This window comes from Myotis brandtii, unplaced genomic scaffold (assembly GCF_000412655.1).
Source record: "Myotis brandtii unplaced genomic scaffold, ASM41265v1 scaffold280, whole genome shotgun sequence".
NCBI lineage: Eukaryota > Metazoa > Chordata > Mammalia > Chiroptera > Vespertilionidae > Myotis > Myotis brandtii.
Window position 1 is genome coordinate 1,513,721 of NW_005360677.1, and position 20,268 is coordinate 1,533,988.

At 43.6% G+C, this 20,268-nt stretch overlaps 1 protein-coding gene across 1 annotated transcript in view; it reads left to right on the top strand.

Moving 5' to 3' along the window:
• CPA2 (carboxypeptidase A2 (pancreatic)) overlaps positions 1 to 18,330 on the top strand; it is a 26,456-nt gene extending 8,126 nt beyond the window's left edge. The window contains exons 6-11 of the mRNA XM_005868948.2: positions 967 to 1,065; positions 2,398 to 2,508; positions 3,663 to 3,753; positions 5,253 to 5,452; positions 7,550 to 7,634; positions 18,095 to 18,330. Of these exons, the coding sequence (XP_005869010.1) occupies positions 967 to 1,065; positions 2,398 to 2,508; positions 3,663 to 3,753; positions 5,253 to 5,452; positions 7,550 to 7,634; positions 18,095 to 18,282 (774 nt within the window). The 3' untranslated portion in view covers positions 18,283 to 18,330. The remainder of the gene's footprint in view (positions 1 to 966; positions 1,066 to 2,397; positions 2,509 to 3,662; positions 3,754 to 5,252; positions 5,453 to 7,549; positions 7,635 to 18,094) is intronic.
• The last annotated feature ends 1,938 nt before the right edge of the window (positions 18,331 to 20,268 follow it).

Below are 20,268 nucleotides of genomic sequence, written 5' to 3' on the forward strand. Positions count from 1 at the left end.
TCTCCACCCCTCCCCTGGCTTTTCCTGGCTTCCCTTCTCCAGGGCGGTTCGTGGTTGAGAATGTGTGTGTGTGTTTTTAACTACCCTGCTTTTTACATTTGAGTTCTTGGGAGGGAAAGGCAGGGAACACTTGAAAGAAAACTCTCAAAACCCGTGAAATATAATTTTTAGCAAGGATTTGCATTTCTCATTTACCGTATCTGCTATGTTTAGAGTGCTGCGCAGACATAGAAATTGATGGTGCAAAAATAATGTTTTCCTCCCCATTTGCTGATCCAGTTGGCAAAACCGCTGCTCCCAATAAAACTGAGCCACTTAGATCATAAAATTTAAACTCTGGGACGCACCTCAGAGCCTGCCATCCTGTTTTTATGAAGGACTCAAAAGGTTATCATGAACATTTTTATTACAAAAATGATACAATCATTGCATAAAATTGGAAGAGAAACAAAAAAAAGAAAAAAAGGGGGGGAGAAAAACATCTCCATATTCCTAATTCCACAAGTATGGAATGATAGCTATTCAGATGCTCCATATCCTTCCATTTTTCTCTCCCTCTCCCTTTATCTCATATGTTTGTATGTGTACATATACACACATACACACGAACTGGCCTTTTTAGAAAATAAAAATGGCATCACACTATTTTGTAACCTTTTTAAAAAAAATTTGCAACATACAATGAACATATTTTCATGTCATTACATTATCTGCAATGATTTTTTACAAACACGAAAAAGGAAAAAGTCTTGGCTCTCCTCAGCCTGCACTGAGCTTACGTTAAAGGAAGGGGACCCAAAAAATCACATTAAGTGAGAAGAGTTAATTGATGCATCACTGTCTACACCTCCTCCTTCTCTCTCAATCACGTCAAATACAGGAAGAGGGACAGACAAGGCCCTGGGTAAAAGACAGGGGCCCCGGGCTGCAGCGCTGGAGCGTTCCCCTTTCCCGCTTCTCTTGCAGTTCAGTACCGGAGGAGACAAGCCGGCCATCTGGCTGGACGCCGGGATCCATGCTCGAGAGTGGGTAACACAGGCTACTGCTCTGTGGACAGCAAATAAGGTGATTCTGCCTAACGTTCTTCCATTATTTTTATTTTTTTTTCTGGGATCAGGACCCACTTAACCACACAACAATCCCCGTGGTCCTAATGGCTGAAGCTCTCAGCCCAGCTGCTTCTCTTGTCACGAAGGCAGGAATCAGAGCCATTCAACCTCTTTTGGTATTGCCCCAGCCAGGACCCTGGCACTCTTCCTGGGCCGCTGTGTGCCTGCTAAAAGAAAAGCGAGCTAGAAGAGATGGAGAGGGTAGAAAAGAAGGGCCCTGGGGAGTCAGATTTCCGCTGAAGAACAGACAAGAGAAAAATTGCTTTGCTGCCTCGAATTCTCAGGGCTGAGGCACGATGTGCTGGAAAGCTAGGAAATCACGAAGGGGGCTCAGATGGGAAATATAAACAGGTGCTGGGAGAGTTTACTTTGACCTACAGATCCAAAGTGGAATTCGTGAAGGGTTTTTGGTGGCTCTGAAAATTTTCCAAATCTGATTTTGAAGTCAGGGTGTAGCAATACCTCCCCTTCCACAGGTTCATTGGCATTAGAGTCAGGACACCAGGCTGGGTGTGACCTCGTCTGGTATTTCCTAAGTAATTCAAAAGTGACACGCTATAAATCAGAATGTTAATTCATGAGCAAAGGAAATCAATCCACATCAGATCATTCAAGCATGTGCAACCACGTGCATACTGACTGATACATTTTTCCCTTCAATTAAAATGCGGTTACCTTTAGGGTATTATGAAATGGATATTTAACAGTTGAATAATAATGCTTTAGGATGGCTGAGCACAGGAAATGAGTAAATTTTAATCCAGCAGAAACTTCAACTCTACTGCAATTGATTGCAAGTAGAAATTTAATTCCCCAAATGGAATTTAACTGCCTCTCGGTATCTTTAGAAAAGTCTCCGCATATTTAAGTTATCTGATGTTGGTTGAGCGTTCTTTTGGAAAGCTACCCTGTGTGGTGATTAAGGTAAACTGCAAACATTTCTTTGATTCATAGATCCCTATAAGCCACATACACCATTGCCTACCATTGCAAAATGCCTCATCAGAATTAATAGGAAGGATTCTACTGCTTTTTAGAGAAAATGGATAAGTAATATCTGATTTTTATTTAATATAAATACTTCTGACCAGAAATAAAAGTGTAGACGCTGGCATATGAAACACATTAACACTGCAGGAAATTGGATGAAGTCCTGTGAGACTTTTCATTGACCAGCAGTGATATCTAGTTCATGTGTGGAAAAAACACATTGCCTTAATATTCTATCCTGTATCCCCCGGTGAAAGGGAAGGGTGAGCTTGACATATATGTTGTTGCCTCTGCTCAGATTGCCTCTGATTATGGAAATGATCCATCCATCACTTCCATTTTGGACACCATGGATATCTTCCTGCTGCCGGTCACAAACCCCGATGGATATGTGTTCTCTCAAACCAAAGTAAGCTTGGACTTTTTCTCTTCTCAAAACAAGAACCTAAGGAGAGGTGTAGGGACTTTGAAAACAAAATAAAAGTAATCTTTCTGCCCTTGACTCACTGTAAACAGAATGCCTAATCTCTCCGTAGTGTCCCTGCATTGAGGCAAGCAGTGGAATTTATAATCACTTCTTATTACAGCCCACGGTGGCTTCACATATTGCCTCCGTCAGTGCCTCATTTCAGCTGTTAGGCTGGGCTATTAGAGCTCATTGTTCACTGTGAGTCACCTAGGAGATTTGTTCCAATTATCTCTGTGTTTTTTGTGGCAGGATTGATAGAAAAGTGGAGGCGGATGTTACCTGCTGACAATTAGATTTGTGGTAGGATTTAGGTAGGCAGTACAATACATCTCACATTTTACTTAAAATCTGTAGAAGGAATCTCTGGAGTATTACTAAAAGGAGTTATGTCGTTCGTTCTCTTTTCCCCCCTGTAAAAATCTCATTACAAAACGCCATTGTGGCAACCGTGACCCCACGTATGTTCGAAATGAGTGAGAGCTTCAAATTTATTTTTGGAGAGATCTGACTATGATAGCATTTTTCAACGAGGTTTCAAAAGGAACTCGTACAAATACGAGTACTCATCTTATGAGATACCCTATGAATAAAAGTTCCACAGAGAAGTTTGGGAGCTATCGCCCACTATATCCTTGGAGTTTCGTGAAAAAAATAAAAAATAAAAAAAAATAAAAAAAAATTAGAGCATTAAAAAACCCTTAGAAGTTCTAAAGTAAATCAGCCAATTTAGTTCTGTATTTTCCCAAACGATTCTGTCATGGAACCCTTGCTTTCTCCCCACTTTTTTGTGTGTTCTGTTTTGTTGTTAACATTGAATAGAACTGCTGTTCTAGGGAACGTGGTTTGGCGGGTCGGTATTCATTTGAGGAGATGGGGGACTATCTGCTTCTCTCTGTGTGAAACTGACTGAAATTCCCCAGCAGAACTCCGTGGGAGGACTACTCCACACCTCTGTGCAAGGGGAATTCGTGCCAATTCACAGGGGCCTTCGGGAGGGATGGAGGGAAATGAACAGAATTCTAAAGAGACCGGCTCATCAGGCTGAATGACCGTATCCCACCCCCTTCCTTTTCTCTTTTGGTTGGATTTTAAAGAATCGTATGTGGCGAAAGACCCGGTCCAAAGTGTCTGGAAGCCGCTGTGTTGGTGTTGATCCTAACCGGAACTGGGACGCAGGTTTTGGAGGTGAGCGCGGGGACTTGCCTCCAGGAATGGTCCGACTTTGTCTGGCCAACTAGCCGTTCTGCATGGCTCCGCAGGACTGTCAGCCCGCTAAGCCCATTCAGGATTCAAGCCATTTAAAAACCAATTTGGAAAACACTTAACTAAATTCCCTTCGCAGGCTCGCCGTGCTGTCACAGCGCTCTGAGCAGCGTTTAATATATTTTGTCTCACATCTTGGTTTTCCCACAAGCCGAAGCCCGGCTCAGCTGCTGAGCTCTCAGAGTAGGACGCTGCGCAATGGCGGGAGGCCTCCGGAAGCCCCGAACCAACCACTAGAGGGGGTTAGGATCTATAGGGAGAGAAGCATTACATCACCCATGGATGCTTCGAGAAAGAAAACTAAAGTCCAAATAAGACTAAGAAACTGATTTTCAAAATAGATTCAAACGAGAAAATATTAGCGTGCTGCTCTGGCGTTGTTGACTTGCAGCTCTAATTGTTCGGAGTTCAGTGGCAGTCTGGTTGGCTGCTCCTTTACGCTTTCAGGCATCAGTTTAAACTCCTTATATTTTATCACAGAATCGAAATTTGTTTTTTTCCTTATTAGGTATGATAACAGTGAGGTGAAAAACTATCTCTTTCACTGCAGTTTTCCTAACACCTAGCACAGTGTCTGGAACATAGAAGGCAATCATGGAATATTTGTAAGACAAATAAATGAGTGGGGTTCATTGAACCAAAAGAAAACATACTAGGGGATTGCGATAGGATACGGATGAGTGGCAACTTCTTCATTCATCGATTTTACAATAGTGTGTGTGTGTGTGTGTGTGTGTGTGTGTGTGTGTGTTTTAGTGTAGGGAAAAAAAATCAAAGTACCAGATCCAAAATAATGTTATTCTTGTAAAAGAATCCTAAGATAAGGGTGACAGGCTATATTTACCTTTGTCCATATCACCTAGAGACCCTGGGGAGTCCCAGCTCCTACCCATCCCATCTGTTTCTCTAGCAGTCATAGCCCTGGCCAGGCCACAATGGACCCACTTCAGTGGTCATGAGTTACTCTAGTTGCTGAGAAAATCAAAGCCAAAGGTGTCCTTGTTGTCAGATGTAGTTGTGATTTCCTCACCGTAGAAAAGATGTCAGAGGTTCTTTGCATTTGTGGCTTTGTGACTTAGAAGTACAGATGCATAGAATCTTCTACTCTTGGACTCTAAGAATTGGAAGGGATCCCAGAAAATGAACTTGCTCAACTCCTACCCAATGCAGGAATTCCATCTATAATATTAAATCTAGCTTTTCTTCCAACAACTCCCACAGAGAGGAGACCGTCTAATTTGATAGCTCTTTTTGTCATATAGAACCATATTTTAAAGAAGAAAGCTATGTGCAGAACCACTTGCTTCCTGACTAACATTCTTGCTCTGATTTCCAGGGGAGGGACTTAGTGATGCGTGGAAACTGCCTTCGTACAGTGTCTCCGTTAAGCTCACTGTTCTCTCTTGGGTTTCTTACATCAGGACCTGGAGCCAGCAAGAGTCCTTGCTCTGATTCATACCATGGACCCAGTGCCAACTCTGAAGTTGAGGTGAAATCCATAGTGGACTTCATCAAGAGTCATGGAAAAGTCAAGGCCTTCATTACCCTCCACAGCTATTCCCAGCTGCTGATGTTCCCCTATGGGTATAAATGTACCAAGTTAGACGACTTTGATGAGCTGGTGAGTTTCTGAAACGTCATTTTAGCCCAACCACAAATATCCATTGTGTGGACAAGTAAGTTTCAGTCATAAAGTTAGGCACTGAGATGGGAGTGCACTAGTGATAGGTTATAAAGATGAATGAGACATAATATGTCCAACCACTGAGAAGATTGTGATGTGGGCTTTCCTAAATTAAGTTTCTTTTGGAAATAGAATTCATGAAATTATTATGGCCTTAATCTTGATGAGCAGGACCCTGATTTGAACATAAGCTCCCAGGATGTGCTTTCTGTTGCTTAGAAAATAACCACTTGGACCTAGAATCAGAGATGCTCTATGCTCTCTTCTAGCTCCTTGCCTGATACCTTCCTGGTGCCTTCAGCTCCATGATCTGCCATTATGGTGCACTCTAATGTATGATATTGGGCATTAAACACTCACTTCCCTAACTTGATATCTTCCATCATCTTTTCTGTTTGAGGAATAGGTAAACTGGTGGCAGCCTTATATCAGATGGTGACATCTCAGAGGGCTGCTTACAAATGAGCAAGAACTATCCTCAGCTGAAGAGAAAGTGCAAATATTTCCAATTTGGCTTTTAGGCTTGAATTTTGAAACCCATATACTAGAGATCAGCCTTGAGATGTGACCTTTTGGTGGATTTATTTCCAAATATATTCTTTTCAATAGCTCCTGGCAGAAATGACATAGATTATTCAAATTCAGGTGTAGCTTTCATCTCAGTTGGATTTCAACGCCGTAGGGCAGGTTTCAGGGTTTTGATGGTGTATCTATCGCTCAGGGTTGAACTGGGGGGAAAAGAATGTCAGGATTGTAAAGAACCTAAAAGGTATTTTTAGGAGATCTAGATCACCTTAAATGATCCAAACCTGGTGTTCACATCTCTGCCAGATGGGTTCCTGGCTTCAAGGAGCCTATTCCATTTTGGGGCACATTTGATTGTTTGCATTTTTCCTAATAGAGAGCCAAACCACCTCCTTATGGTTTTCACCTGCCAGCCCTGATTTATCGTCTGGCTCCATGGAACAAGTTTATTTCTCTTTGAGAGGCAAATCCATTAATTACTTGAAGACCAGTAACCTGTTTCTCCTAGGTTTTTCCTTATCTCTGCTAAATACCCCCAGTTCTTTCAAGCACTCATAATAGGATCCCAAGTTTCCATACCATTCAGGTTGCTATTTTCCAAACACGCTTGGTTTTTTTCTGTGTCCTTCAAGAGTAGCTCCCAGAAGTGAATGCAAAACTTGTGCGGTGGGTTAAGCAGCACAGCAGAGCGTGACCATAACTGCCCTCATCCAGGCTGTGCGCTTCTGCTTCTGCAGCCGAGGGTCAGTTAATTGGCAGTAGCACCGTACGGTTGACTCATGTTGGGCTTATTGACAACTGAAACCCCCAGGCTCTCTGAGGATTCTACCGAGCCAGGTTTCCCCCATCTGGTAATTGTACAGTTGTTTTCCTGGACCCGAGTTTCAGACCTTACATATATCCCTAGCAAGGATAGTAAAGCCTCAATCAGTCAAAATTGGAACCCTCAAATAATGGAAAATATTTTGCTGAGCTCTACTTCTTGGAAAAAGAGACAATCATGGGGAAATAAGCCAATGTAAGGATCCAGGGAGGGGAAAAAAGCAACTTTCTGGGTACATCCTGGGGTCAGTACACATTCTGTTGAGCCCCTTCCTCCCACCCTATTTCCATCCACAGCCCTGAACAAGAAGAGCTTGTGGCAAAGTAATAACCCTGGTCATTATTAATGTAAGCGTCTGGATGATCAAATAAACGGGGTAAGGGGTTCTTCATTTTGTATTTTTTTAAAATAGAGGATGTATCAGCTATTAAACTGATAGGAACATAGACTACACTTGATCTGAGCCAAAAGGCCGAGAAGCGATCATGTAGTAGTTTAAAAGCCAACAAAAGTGAGCTGTGCTTACTTCTCATCGAAAATGGTTGAAACAAAAAGGGTGTTGTGCTTAATCCTCAATTAACCAGAGAGTCCAGTTACCTGTCCCATTCTACATTCTGCTTTTGGGCATCTGTTCTTCCAAGAGACAAGTGTTATCCATTCATCTTTCCTTGCTTCTCTCACTGTAGGAGGAAGTGGCCCAAAAGGCTACCCAATCGCTGCAAAAGCTGCACGGCACCAAGTACAAAGTGGGACCTATCTGCTCAGTGATCTGTAAGTATCTAATGTGTTTTTACAAATGCCCCCCTAAGATAGCAGGCACCATGTGATTTTGGGCCAAAGCCTTTAAATGCCCTGATGTGAAATTCATACGCCTTCATGCATGAAACCCAGCCTTATCCAGTTTCCCTCAGCAAGGCTAGATCTCCTCCATGAGATATTTTCTATGTGATATTTAGAACAAAGAACTTTCTAAATACTAGAGTTGTGTGCTCTCTGTTCTGCTTGTACTGATCCTTACACCTCACTCTCATCCTTTGGAATCTGTGCCTGAAAAATGGGTCTTTATTGAGACCTGGTCCTAAGTCATCACTTTTATTTATTTATTTTTTTAAATTTTTTTAAAAAATATATTTTATTGATTTTTCACAGAGAGGAAGGGAGAGGGATAAAGGGTTAGAAACATCGATGAGAGAGAAACATCGATCAGCTGCCTCCTGCACACCTCCTATTGGGGATGTGCCCACAACCAAGGTACATGCCCTTGGCCGGAATCGAACCTGGGACCTTTCAGTCCACAGGCCGACGCTCTATCCACTGAGCCAAACCGGTTAGGGCCACTTTTATTAATTGTACCTTTCTTGAGGAATTACTTCTTCTACCTCTGTGATTTCCTAAACTCCCTCTCCCAAAGTGGATTGGGATAAAAACAAGAAATAACTGCATTGCTATGGGCAATCCCAATGCACTCTCATGCAGATTCTGGGTCCCCCAAAGCATCCCTCCAGTTTCTTATGGACACAGCCAGAAACTCAGGACCTTACAGTTGAATAGCCAGGAGTTCCCTAGTGCGCCTATGTCCATGATCCTTTGGAAACAAATGCCTCTTATAAGTACCCACTCTGTTCACCCTTTTATTAAGCATCTACTAAGTGCTAATCATTATGCCAAGTACTGGAGACATAATGAACCCATAGAGAACTCACTGTTTAATATGGAAGATAAAGAGGAAGTCAATAAACTTTGGTATGATATGTGAAATAGAAGGCTATAAATGCTGCAGAAGTATTAGAAAGTTGAGGGATTTGACAGTGGAAGAGTAAGAAAAGGCTTCATACAGGAAGAAAGCAGGGTGTTTTTTTTTTTAAATATATATTTATTGATTACAGAGAGCAAGGGAGAGGGAGAGGGAGAGAGAGATAGAAACGTCAATGATGAGAGAGAATCATTGATCAGCTGCCTTCTGCACGCCCCTCACTGGGGATCGAGCCGGCAACCTGGGCATGTGCCTTGACTGGGAATCAAACCGTGACCTCCTGGTTCATAGGTCGACGCTTAACCACTGAGCCACGCCGGCTGGGCAAGAAGGTAGGGTTTTGAAGACTGATCACCAGAGACCTAGAGAAGGGGAAAAGGAGGGGGGCATTCTGGCTCCTTCACAGCACATGCCAAGGCACAGAAGGATGAAACTTTATGATGGGCTCTGTGAACTACAAGGTTTGGGGCTGCAGGAATGAAAGTGTAAGAAGGGGAGTGGGGAGTTCATGGTTTGTGTACCATGTTAAGGAGTTTGGGTTTTAACCTAAAGGATTCTGGAAGCCCGGGAGAGTTTTCAGCAGGTCAGTGAGTGTCGAGGCATTGTGTTTTAATTTAGGTAAAACAGATTAGCTTCAGCGTGGAGGATGAAGTAATAATGGACTGGAAGTAGGAACATCCCACAGGAAGAGTAGGAAGAGTTTGGGGGAGAGATGGTGGCCCAACTGTTGTGGGCTGAAAGAACGCCAGGTGTCTGACCGGTGGAGTCAGACCACATCTGGGTTTAGTAACCTAGGTACTTGGGTTTTGGCTAGGAAGGAATTCAGAGCCAGGACTCAGACTGTAAGAGAACATTTATTGGGTAAATCACAGAGGTAGAAGTAATTCCTAGAAGATGGGCTTAGGAAACAAGTTATGAAGGTAAAGGAAGGGCTTGGAACTTGGGAGTGAGGAAGCTAATGGTAACGTGCCTGGGGCAGGGTGAGGGGGGAGGGAGGGAGGGGAAGAGATGGGGCAGGGAAAGGGAAATGGAAAGGGAGAGGCATGGGTGTGCTCTAGGAAGGGAGAGTGCTCTGGGTCCTCAGTCCTAAGGGTTTAAGGGGGGAGACTAGGGGAGGTCCCAGGGGAAGATCTCAATAGCATAGTCAGCAGTTTTCCAGGTGTGTCCTTTCAGGGTTGTGATCTCCGCTGACTGATTGGCAGGCACAGGGCAGGGGGTCATTATTCAATGCAGCTGGTCCTGACATCAGCGGTGGTTGGTTTGGTTGCTTATCTGGGCCTGGAGCTGAAATATAACTTAGGCCTAGATGTTATCTCTAGAGAGGTCAGGGGGTCCAAACAGCAAGACCAGACCAGCGATGTGGTAGGGGAGGGAAAGTCACCCTGGGGGCGAGGTCTCACCCTAGAATTGATTGTCTGTTGTGAAGCACCTGGGGCTTGCCACATGGATGACCTTCTGTACCTGCCCATTGTCCTTGCTCTGTGATGTCTCTCTAACTGCCCATCACACAACCAGAGCAGTGAGGATGGAAGAGAGGCATTTATTGGCTAGTGAGAGTTTCTCACCAAAGGACATTGAATGGTGCCATTAACTGAGGGAGGCATCCCAGAAGATGAAACAGGGGTGGGCTTGGAAAGATACTGCATTGAGTTCTGGAACTTTTGAGGCTGTCCGGAAGGTATTGGGCTACATGGCCCTGAGATTTTGCAGAGTTTTGGGGTTAGTGGACATAGAGAGGACGGTGGGCACAGGAGAGCAAGATCATTTGGAGTGGGAAGAGCCCTGAGCGGAAGAGGGGAGCAAGGCGAAGGGCAGAAGAGGTTAGCAGTGAGGGAGAGAGACACGGCAGAGCTGGGCAGAGAGGAGGCAGACAACCCTGTGTTTCAGAAACGGGGAAGGAGCAATTGTTGGACAGGTGGCAGTGTTTAACAATGACAAAGGCCACAGAAAGGCCAAATATTACAAGGACAGAATATTTACCATTGGATTTTCATCGCTAGTGTTAAAAAACAAAATTCAACTGAGTAAATTTGAAGATGTAATTGGCTTTTTAAAGCGATTCATGAATTGGACAGCATCCCATCTAGCAACTAGAAGGGCACTCTGGTGGTTGTACAAATGGGAGGTTTTTATAGGCAGAAAGAGGGTGGGACCAAGAAGTTAAGAGTGGATTATTTCAGGCAAGGACACCTTCCCTTAGGGCAGCGGTTCTCAACCTGTGGGTCGAGACCCCTTTGGGGGTCGAACGACCCTTTCACAGGGGTCGCCTAAGACCATCGGAAAACACATATATAATTACATATTGTTTTTGTGATTAATCACTATGCTTTAATTATGTTCAATTTGTAACAATGAAAATACATCCTGCATATCAGATATTTACATTACGATTCATAACAGTAGCAACATTACAGTTACGAAGTAGCAACGAAAATTTTATGGTTGGGGGTCACCACAACATGAGGAACTGTATTAAAGGGTCGCGGCATTAGGAAGGTTGAGAACCACTGCCTTAGGGGAAGGGGGTCTTAAAGGGCAGATTAACTCACTAGTGTGGATCAGGAAATTCCAAACTGATTTGTTTAAAATGCCACTCCTGGGAGAGGCTGAAACTGCAATTAGGTTAGGTATTAAAATCTAGGTTTGGTATCATGGGCTTTTAGCACAAGTGATGCCATTTTGGGCCTGTGGTTCTCTCTTTTTAATATGAGTGTGGGGGAGGAAGAAATTTTCCTCTATCCTCAAGGTTCTTTCAGCTGGTTTAATAGACATGAGTATTGGCCAGGTGACTCAGTTGGTTTGAGCGTCATCCCATGCACCAAAAAGGTGGCAGGTTCGATTCCTGGTCAGGGCACATACCTAGGTTGCCGATTCAATCCCTGTTTGGGGTGTGTATGGGAAGTGACTGATGGATGTTTCTCTCTCACTTTGATGTTTCTCTTTCTTCTCTCTCTCTCTCTCTCTCAAACCAATAAAAACGTATCCTCAGGTGAGTTTTAAAAATAAACATGAGACAGATTAACAAGAAAAAGATTTAATCACATGCATATACTAGTATATGGGAACCCCACGTACATGAGAGATTCAATGACAGAAAGGGAAAACAAGGTATTCTCTCGGTGGATTTTTTGCATTGAGTTGATAGAGTAATTTGAGTTAACGAGCTCCTTAACGAGGTCGGTCTCGAATGAATTAAACTCGTAAGTCAAGGCCCCACTGTATATGGTCAGAATAATAAGAATAGATCTTCAGTAAATTTGCCCTGTCCTATAGATAGGTAAAAAAAAAAAATGATTTCTGATAATCTTTAATTATGGGTAAGGCCCCTAATTCAAATTCTTCTAGGTAGTTAGTTTGGAAAGGGCAGAAGTTTCTCTCGAGCCCACAGAGTCCTGGTTGCCTATAGCTCAGAACAACCTGCATACCACACAGGCACATCTTGGGGTAACTTGTTCTAAACCCCTACACTGGCTTATTGGTGACTTGAAGCGGAGTAGTTTACGAAGAGTGGGGAGAGTAGCTGGAGGAGTACAGGGCTGGGGGAGAGGCGAGACTGGTGAGTAGCCTACTCTTTAGGGCAGGGGTGGGGAGCCTTCTTTCTGCCAAGGACCATTTGGATGTTTATAACATCATTCGAGGGCCATGCAAAATTACCAACTTAAACATTAGCCTGCTTTATTTGGTCAGACATTTAATTAACTCACCCCGAATGCTCTGGCAGAGCCTGACCAAATGATTTCGAGGGCCTTATACGGACTATGGGCCGGATGTTCCTCAACTCTGCTTCAGAGGAACCTGGATGTGAAGGGAGAGAGAGATTCTGGAATCAAGGATTCCTTCTTTTCTTAAAAAAAACCCCCACAAACCTCACCAGAGGATATTCTTTCCATTGATTTCCAGAGAGTGGAAGGGAGGGAGGAGGGGGAGAAAGAGACACATGGATTGGTTGCCTCCCACAGGAGCCCCTACGGGGCTGGAGAACCTGCAACCAAGGGACATGCCTGTGACCAGGAATTGAACCCACAACCCCTCGGTCCAAGGATTGATGCTTTAACCACTGAGCAACCCGCCAGGGTTTACTTTTTTTTTTTTCTTTCTGGGATAAGAGACTGTGGGGAAGGATTAAGAGAGAGAGAGGTGAAAGATACAGGAGAGATCGGAAGTGACCAACGTAATACTGTCCAGAGTTGGGGAGAAGGGCAAGGAGGGGACAAGTGGAGGTGGGCAGATTGAGCTTGAACAAGAGGAGGGAGTCTGCAGACATGCTGGGGGCAAAGACAGCTACATCTGTAGGAGGGTGGTGGCAGAAATCTGCGGGAATGAACACTTGTGAGTCATGGTTTTCTTAATGGGAGTCATTAAAAAGCAAAATTCAACCCAGTAAATTTTAAGTTCTTAATTGGCTTTATTAAGTGATTCATGAATCCGGCAGCATCTCATCTAGCCGCTAGAAGGGCACTCTGGGGGTTGTACAAGATGAAAGGTTTTTTTTTTCCCAATATGTTTTTATTGATTTCAGAGAGGAAGGGAGAGGGAAAGAGAGATAGAAACATCAATGATGAGAATCATTGATCTGCTGCCTCCAGCACACCCCTAACTGGGGATTGAGCCTGCAACCCGGGCATGTGCCCTGACCGGGAATCGAACCGTGACCTCCTGGTTCATAAGTCTATGTTTAACCACTAAGCCACACCAGCTGGGTGATGGAAGTTTTTTATAGGACGAAAGAGGGTGGGACTAAGAAGTTAAGGGTGGATTATTTCAGGCAAGGACACCTTCCTTTAAGGCAGTGGTTCTCAACCTTCTGGCCCTTTAAATATAGTTCCTCATGTTGTGACCCAACCATAAAATTATTTTCGTTGCTACTTCATAACTGTAATGTTGCTACTGTTATGAATCGTAATATAAATATCTGATATGCAGGATGGTCTTAGGCGACCCCTGTGAAAGGGTCATTTGACCGCCAAAAGGGTCTCGACCCACAGGTTGAGAACCGCTGCTTTAAGGGAAGGCGGTTTGGGGGGTGGGGAAGTGGGGGGGTCTTACCAGGCAGATTCCCTCACTAGTATAGATCAGGAAATTCCAAACTGGTTTGTATAAAACCAGTTTGTCACTCCTGGGAGAGGCTGAAACTGCAATTAGATCAGGTATTAAATCTAGGTTTGGTATCATGGGCTTTTAGCACAAGTGATGCCATTTTGGGCCTGTGGGTTTCTCTCTCGCGGAGTCTTGGAGAGCAGAGGAGGAGGAGTTTACTCCTCTTACCTAGAATACTTATTGAAAATACACAAACTACTGCTCTGGTAATATCTCGGATGGTGAAAGTTCTTTTTTTCCAGATTATGATTTTTTTTCTTTTTTCTATTATGATGCGTTTAAAAACTTCATAAAAAATAATCCAATAACCAACAGTTTTATTTTGTTTCAGTTTCATTGATGATTTTGTCAATGAACACACATATATTTATCTAGTTTGTAGATATAAGAACTACCAAACCTGTAGAGAATTTTTACAATCGTTTATGTGAGCCCAACAGAAGATACACCTGGAAACAAGATCTCAACAAACGGAGTGCGCTCTCCCTCTCAGTAGCTCGCCTTCGCCTTTCTTCTCCCTCCCCTCTCCCACCCCCCCCACTCCCCCTCCTCAGGTTACCTCTGCTTTTCTCTCTCCTAAGCAATAAGGGCACATCTACTACCTCTGTAATTTTCTAAATGAACTTTCTCTTATAATTAAGAAAAAAAAAAATCTCAACAGACTGAGAAAAATGATTCAGCAAATAACAGTTTGCAGTTTCTTTTATGCATTAAGGGGGGTAGTAAGGAAGATTGCATGAAGATGAGGGAAAGCAAGGTGCAATCAGATGACAGGATAATTAACATTATGGGCTCTCTTGAGGGTGGTCACGCTTTAGAAGGAGGGGTTTGAAAAGGGGCATTTCAAAAGCGAGTTAACCTAGATGCACAGAAATAATGGACATGGCAACCTGAAGGCACAGATAAGCCTTTTATAGGCCTGGGACGTGACTCTCCACCACGACTTGCCCAGTTAGGAATTTATGACCAGATCACGCTGTGAGATTACTTTCCTTATAACCCTTTTTGGTCCACAAGTCTTAATCAGTGTCAGGGTTCTGTTTTGTGTCCAGCTTTTTTTTTTAAGGTAACAGTAGTTCCTGTGTGATTTTATGTTTTTCCACACTAGGTATCTGTTATTCCATTATAATGCTATATCCCAGTAACTGGGTCTTTGAATTGTTTCAGCTTTTTGCTAAGCGACGCTACTAGGAACATGTTGGTACAAACTCCTTTTTCTCTTAGAGCTCTTTGGTATGGACTCCCAAGGCAGGATTTCCAAGTCAAAGGGAATGAGCAGCTTTGGAGCTTGTTTCGTGGTTTTTAGGCTATTCTCTGGAAAATTGATCTGCTTCGAGTTGCCCAGACCTTTTTTTATATTCCTATTGATTTCAGAGAGGAAGGGAGAGAGAGAGAGAGAGAGAGATATCAATGATGAGAGAGAATCATGGATTGGCTGCCTGCTGTATGCCCCACACTGGGGATGGAGCCTGCAACCTGGGCATGTGCCCTGACCAAGAATCGAACTATGACCTCCTGGTTCATAGGTCAATGTTCAACCACTGAGCCTCGCTGGCCGGGCTGCCCAGACCTTTTCAACCACTTCCATGTGGGATTGTCCTCTCCTTTGGTGGGGGCACCTCCAGGGAGGAGAGCCTTCGGAGTGATGGCAGTAGGGAGGAAGGCGTCATGGCCACTGACGGCTGAGGAATGCATGCTTTCTCTGGTTGGCAGCTTGAGTGGAGGCCGGAGTTTGGAATGTCAGCAGAATGGCATCATATGCCCCCAGATTATACAAAGAATCTAGTTTCCCCCCTCCGTAGCTGAGGTATTTACAAGTAAGGCAGACCTTGGAAGACTGAGGTTTAGTATGTTTTTCTTGGTAAGATCACAGATATTGAAGACATTTTTAATAAGCAAATATCAGACAAGCATAGGGTTTGCTGTCTGATTTTTTTTTTTTTGGAACCTGGCCATTAGTGGTCAAGCAAGTTCTGGCTCCATCTGTGCCCAGAGCTGCCTCTGTTATCTTTGATCCTGGCCTCATTCCAGTTTGGACAAGCATTGCCTCTAGGAACTGGTCCCCATTAACTACTTGTTGCTTCCTGCTCCAGAGTGGTATGCAGCTCTGAGTGAGCACCTGCTTCACTCCACCCACGAGGTGGCTGGACATCTGTGGGGGGTGAGGCAGTTCCTCATTTGGAAAGGGCTCTGAGGAGCTGCACTACAATAGGTGTTAGGTCCAGGAGGAGTTGTTACTTGAGTTGTTTCTCAGGAAGGTGTAGGGGGGAAAGCACCGACCTTGGGGACAGGAACCTGGGTTTGAGTTGTAGCTCCAAGTAACCTGGGGTAGGTCACTCATTTTCCCTTGGTTTCTTTTATATTTATTTATTTGTTTGTTTATTTATTTTGTGAGGATATTTTTCCTTTTATTTTTTATTTATTGATTGATTTCAGAAAGAAAGGGAGAGGGAGAGAGAGATAGAAACATCAATGATGAGAGAGAATCATTGATCGGCTGCCTCCTGCCCCCACCACTGGGGATTGAGCCCACAACCTGGACATGTGCCCTGGACTGGAATGGGACCCAGGACCCTTCGTCCACAGGCTGATGCTCTATCCACTGAGCCATTGATTTTTAGAGAGAAAGGAAAGGAAGGGAAGGGAGGAGGGTGGGGGGATAGAGAGAGAAAGAAAGAGAGAAAATCAATGTGAGAGAGACACATCCATTGGCTGCCTCCCGCTCAAGCTCTGACTGGGGCTGGGGATGGACCCTGCAACCCAGGTACACGCCCTTGACTGGGAATCGAACCTGAGACCCTTGGGTGCGTGGGCCAACGCTCTAACCACTGTGCATACCAGCCAGGACCTCCCTTGGTTTCTTCATCTGTAAAATGGATTAGTGAGAGGCTCAAAGGATAGAATATAGATTAAAAGCGTTCACTAATTCTCAGGCACTGTATAAATGTTCCCTGTTAGTTTCCTGGTGAACTACTCTCCTCTGGATACCTCTTCTCCTTAATGTGGCCCAACTTTTAAAATAGGATCCTAATAATTTCTTTGTAATCATAGTTATAACAATAACTAACATTTATTGAATGTCTACTCTATATACATTATCCCAGCTCCTTCACGTAATCTCTCTGAACTTCAGTTTTCTCATCTGTAAAATGGAAATAATACTAATATCTACTTTGTGACTCAAGTGGTGATTAAATAAACGAATTTAGCATAGTGTCTATCACATTTAGTAGGCACTCAAAAAGTGTTGGAATTATAAACATTATATTATTCCATTTAATTCTCATTGCTCTGTGAAATAAGTAATATTTTTATCTCCATTTGACGGGTGAAGCATTTTGGACTCAGTGAGATAAGTACATGCTTTAGGTCACCCAACTAATGTTTTGCAGAATTAGGATTCCATTTGAAGCTAGCATTGCATTCACTACGGGCTTCTTAGTGGGATTGTGTCATGTAGCTACACCAAAGGCGTTAGTTAGTAATTCTGGCACCCAGGAAGGTTCAGTTCAAGTCAGAAACCACTTGGTATTTGTTATTTACCAGGTTATATAACTGTTATGAGTGAAGACAAAGACTTTAGTCACAGGAGTTCAGTGTTCATTCATAATATTAACCATGAGTAGTCCTGTTCTTGGTACAACCTCCCTGGTCTTCCCCTTTGCCCAGTCCTGTTCTTAGGGACTAGGAGACTTTTTCCATCTCTGCCTCAGCCATCTCCTTCATTTGACCTCTACTTGCCCTCCCTGGGCCAGGCCTCGGAACCCATCATGACTCAGCTCTTCTGAGTTATTGCCCAACTCTTTGTTGGCTAATGCCACTTCCTTCATCATCTGTCGTGTCAGTGGCCACACATTACACAGGTGCACTTTACTCTGTTGGGTGAACCATCACACACAGGTAGTGGGCATGTTGTTTTATATCAGAACAAGGCCTGTTCCACCCTTAGCTGAAAATCCCCTGAGGGCAGGGACCAAATTGCTTCTTGTATTTGTAATCTCTCCCCTCTCTCAAGAGAAAAAAATGTCTACACCTAGCACTTTTCTAAAGAAGGAAGTGGGGCGGCCTCCCTACGTTGTAGCAGAGGCGAATTAGGCGAGCAGGCAGGATTCCAAATGGGTGGGTGAAGCCAGAGGCCCTTCAGAACACCAGGGGGAGGCCAAGCATAGTGTCCATTTACATAACACCTTTTGCTTTTCAAATTAATCTTGTAATTTTTCATAAGGGTGACCCCCTACTAAGCTATCCCTGCTCTGAAGGTCCTTGCAGATAGGGGCCTAACTTACCTTTTTAATAATAGTAGAACTTAACTTGGCGGTTACATAGCTGTGAGAGGCCAGTGGGAGTAGCATAACCAGACTTATTCTCATTTGCTCTTCAGACCAGGCCAGTGGAGGAAGCATTGACTGGGCCTATGACTCTGGCATCAAATACTCATTTGCCTTTGAACTGAGAGACACCGGTCGATACGGCTTCCTGCTGCCTGCCAACCAGATCTTACCCACAGCCGAAGAGACCTGGCTTGGCTTGAAGACAATCATGGAGCACGTGCGAGACCATCCCTATTAGGGCTCTGGGGGAATAAACACCATTAAAAGCTCTCTAGTTTGAAACAAAGTCGGGAGTGATTATTTCTTTTTCGAGTCCTGATTTAGGAGAATTAGTTCTTCAATTTATGCTGTCCTAAAATATAGTAAACCACTGAGCTGTACTCCTTCATCTTTAAAAAAATATATATTCTTAGCAAAATGCTCCCAATATCCTCTCAACATTAAAAAATGTGGTAAAATATACAAATCATAAAATTTACCATTTTAACCATTTTTAAGTGTACAATTCAGTGGCATTGTACAGTGTTGTACAATTATCACCACCATCCATCTCCAGAACTTTTTTTATCATCCCAAACAGAAACTCTGCACCGGTTGAGCAATAACTCCCTGTCCTTCCTCCCTCCAGCCTCTGGTAACCTCTAGTCCATTTCTGTCTCTATGAATTTGCCTATTCTATGAATCGAACCCAGGACCCTTCAGTATTCTAGGTACCACATATAAATGAAATGACATAGTATTTGTCCTTTTGTGATTGGCTTAGTTCACTTAGCATAATGTTTTCAAGGTTCATGCATATTGTGGTATGTGCCAGCTCCTTCATCATAATAGAGTAGCGTTTTAGAACTAGAAAGGGACTTTTGAGTTCATGTATTCAAGAAGTACTAATTAAGCAACTACATTGTTCCAAGCACTATGGTAGGTACTGTGTCATCTGGTTCCATTGTTACTTTGCTTTTCCATTCCTGGTATGCTGCACTATGGAAACTGGTGGGGACCCAAGCCAACAACACTCCTTTCTGGTTGCCCTATAATTTCCCTTTAGACACTTACTTCCATTAGGGGTTTAGATTTTCTTCATGTGGATGGCTTTCTCTGGAAGAAAAGGGTGGGAAGTGAATTCCAGCTTTCCTGGAATTCTGGGTACTTGATTCTTTAGCTCACATTTCTCACAGATTCAGGTCTCAGGTTCTCTTTCTGGTAATTTCAAAGCTGAAACTTATCTTGATGAAGGAGAGTCCCAGTCTTTGTGATGGACCAGGGTGGGAATAGGAGCTCCCTTTCAGTGTGGGAAGGGTAAGAGAGCTCTGATGGGCACCCCAGACCCACAGCTCCTGATAAACACCCTCCTTGACCAAACCTTAGATAGGCTTCTCTGAGTCCTTTAAAAAAAATTTTTTTTTTTAAATTGATTTCAGAGAGGAAGAGAGAGAGGGGGAGAGAGAGAAACATCAATGATGAGAGAGACACATTGATTGGTTGCCTCCTGCATGTGCCCTGACCAGGGTCAGGGATGCAGCCTGCAACAAAGGTATGTTCCCTTGACCAGAATTGAACCCAGGACCCTTCAGTATGCAGGCCAATACTCTATCCCCTGAGCCAAACTGGCTAGGGCTCTGAGTCCTCTTTTTGACTAGGCTTATCCTGGGCCCTAAGTCAGTCTTAGCAAAGAATCCTGCTAAGGAAGTCATCCCCCAGTCTTTGATATCTGATCACGTTCCTTATCATCCACTTGTGATGTCTCAATCCTTGGCCTGCCTTTAGCAAGAATCCTGTTAGGTCGGTTAAGCAAGTATCCCCCCTACCCTTGATGTTTCCTCTTAGCAGTTGTCCATCCACTGACTCCTCTGCTGTCTTTACTGTATTCGGAGTTGAACACAATTACTCTCTTCTATTTCATGACCCCTATTGCAATAATTTTGAATAAAGTCTTCCTTACAGTTTTAACAAATGTCAGAATAATATTTTTTAACAGTCCTAATCATGACCCTTGGTTGTATCCACTCCCCTTAGCAAGTGCAGAAAGCATAGATCTTAGGATGGGGGAGGCTTGTGGGATTTAGGGCTCCCAGAACAGACTCAATGGCCTCAGAGCCCAAGAAGTCATGGAGATCACAAGTGTTTTCCGTTTATTCTGCTGTGACATGGTGGAAAGGACACTAGACTCAGAGTCTAGCGAATGTAAGAAAGTTTTATTTTTAATAATACTATTAAGACTTCACTT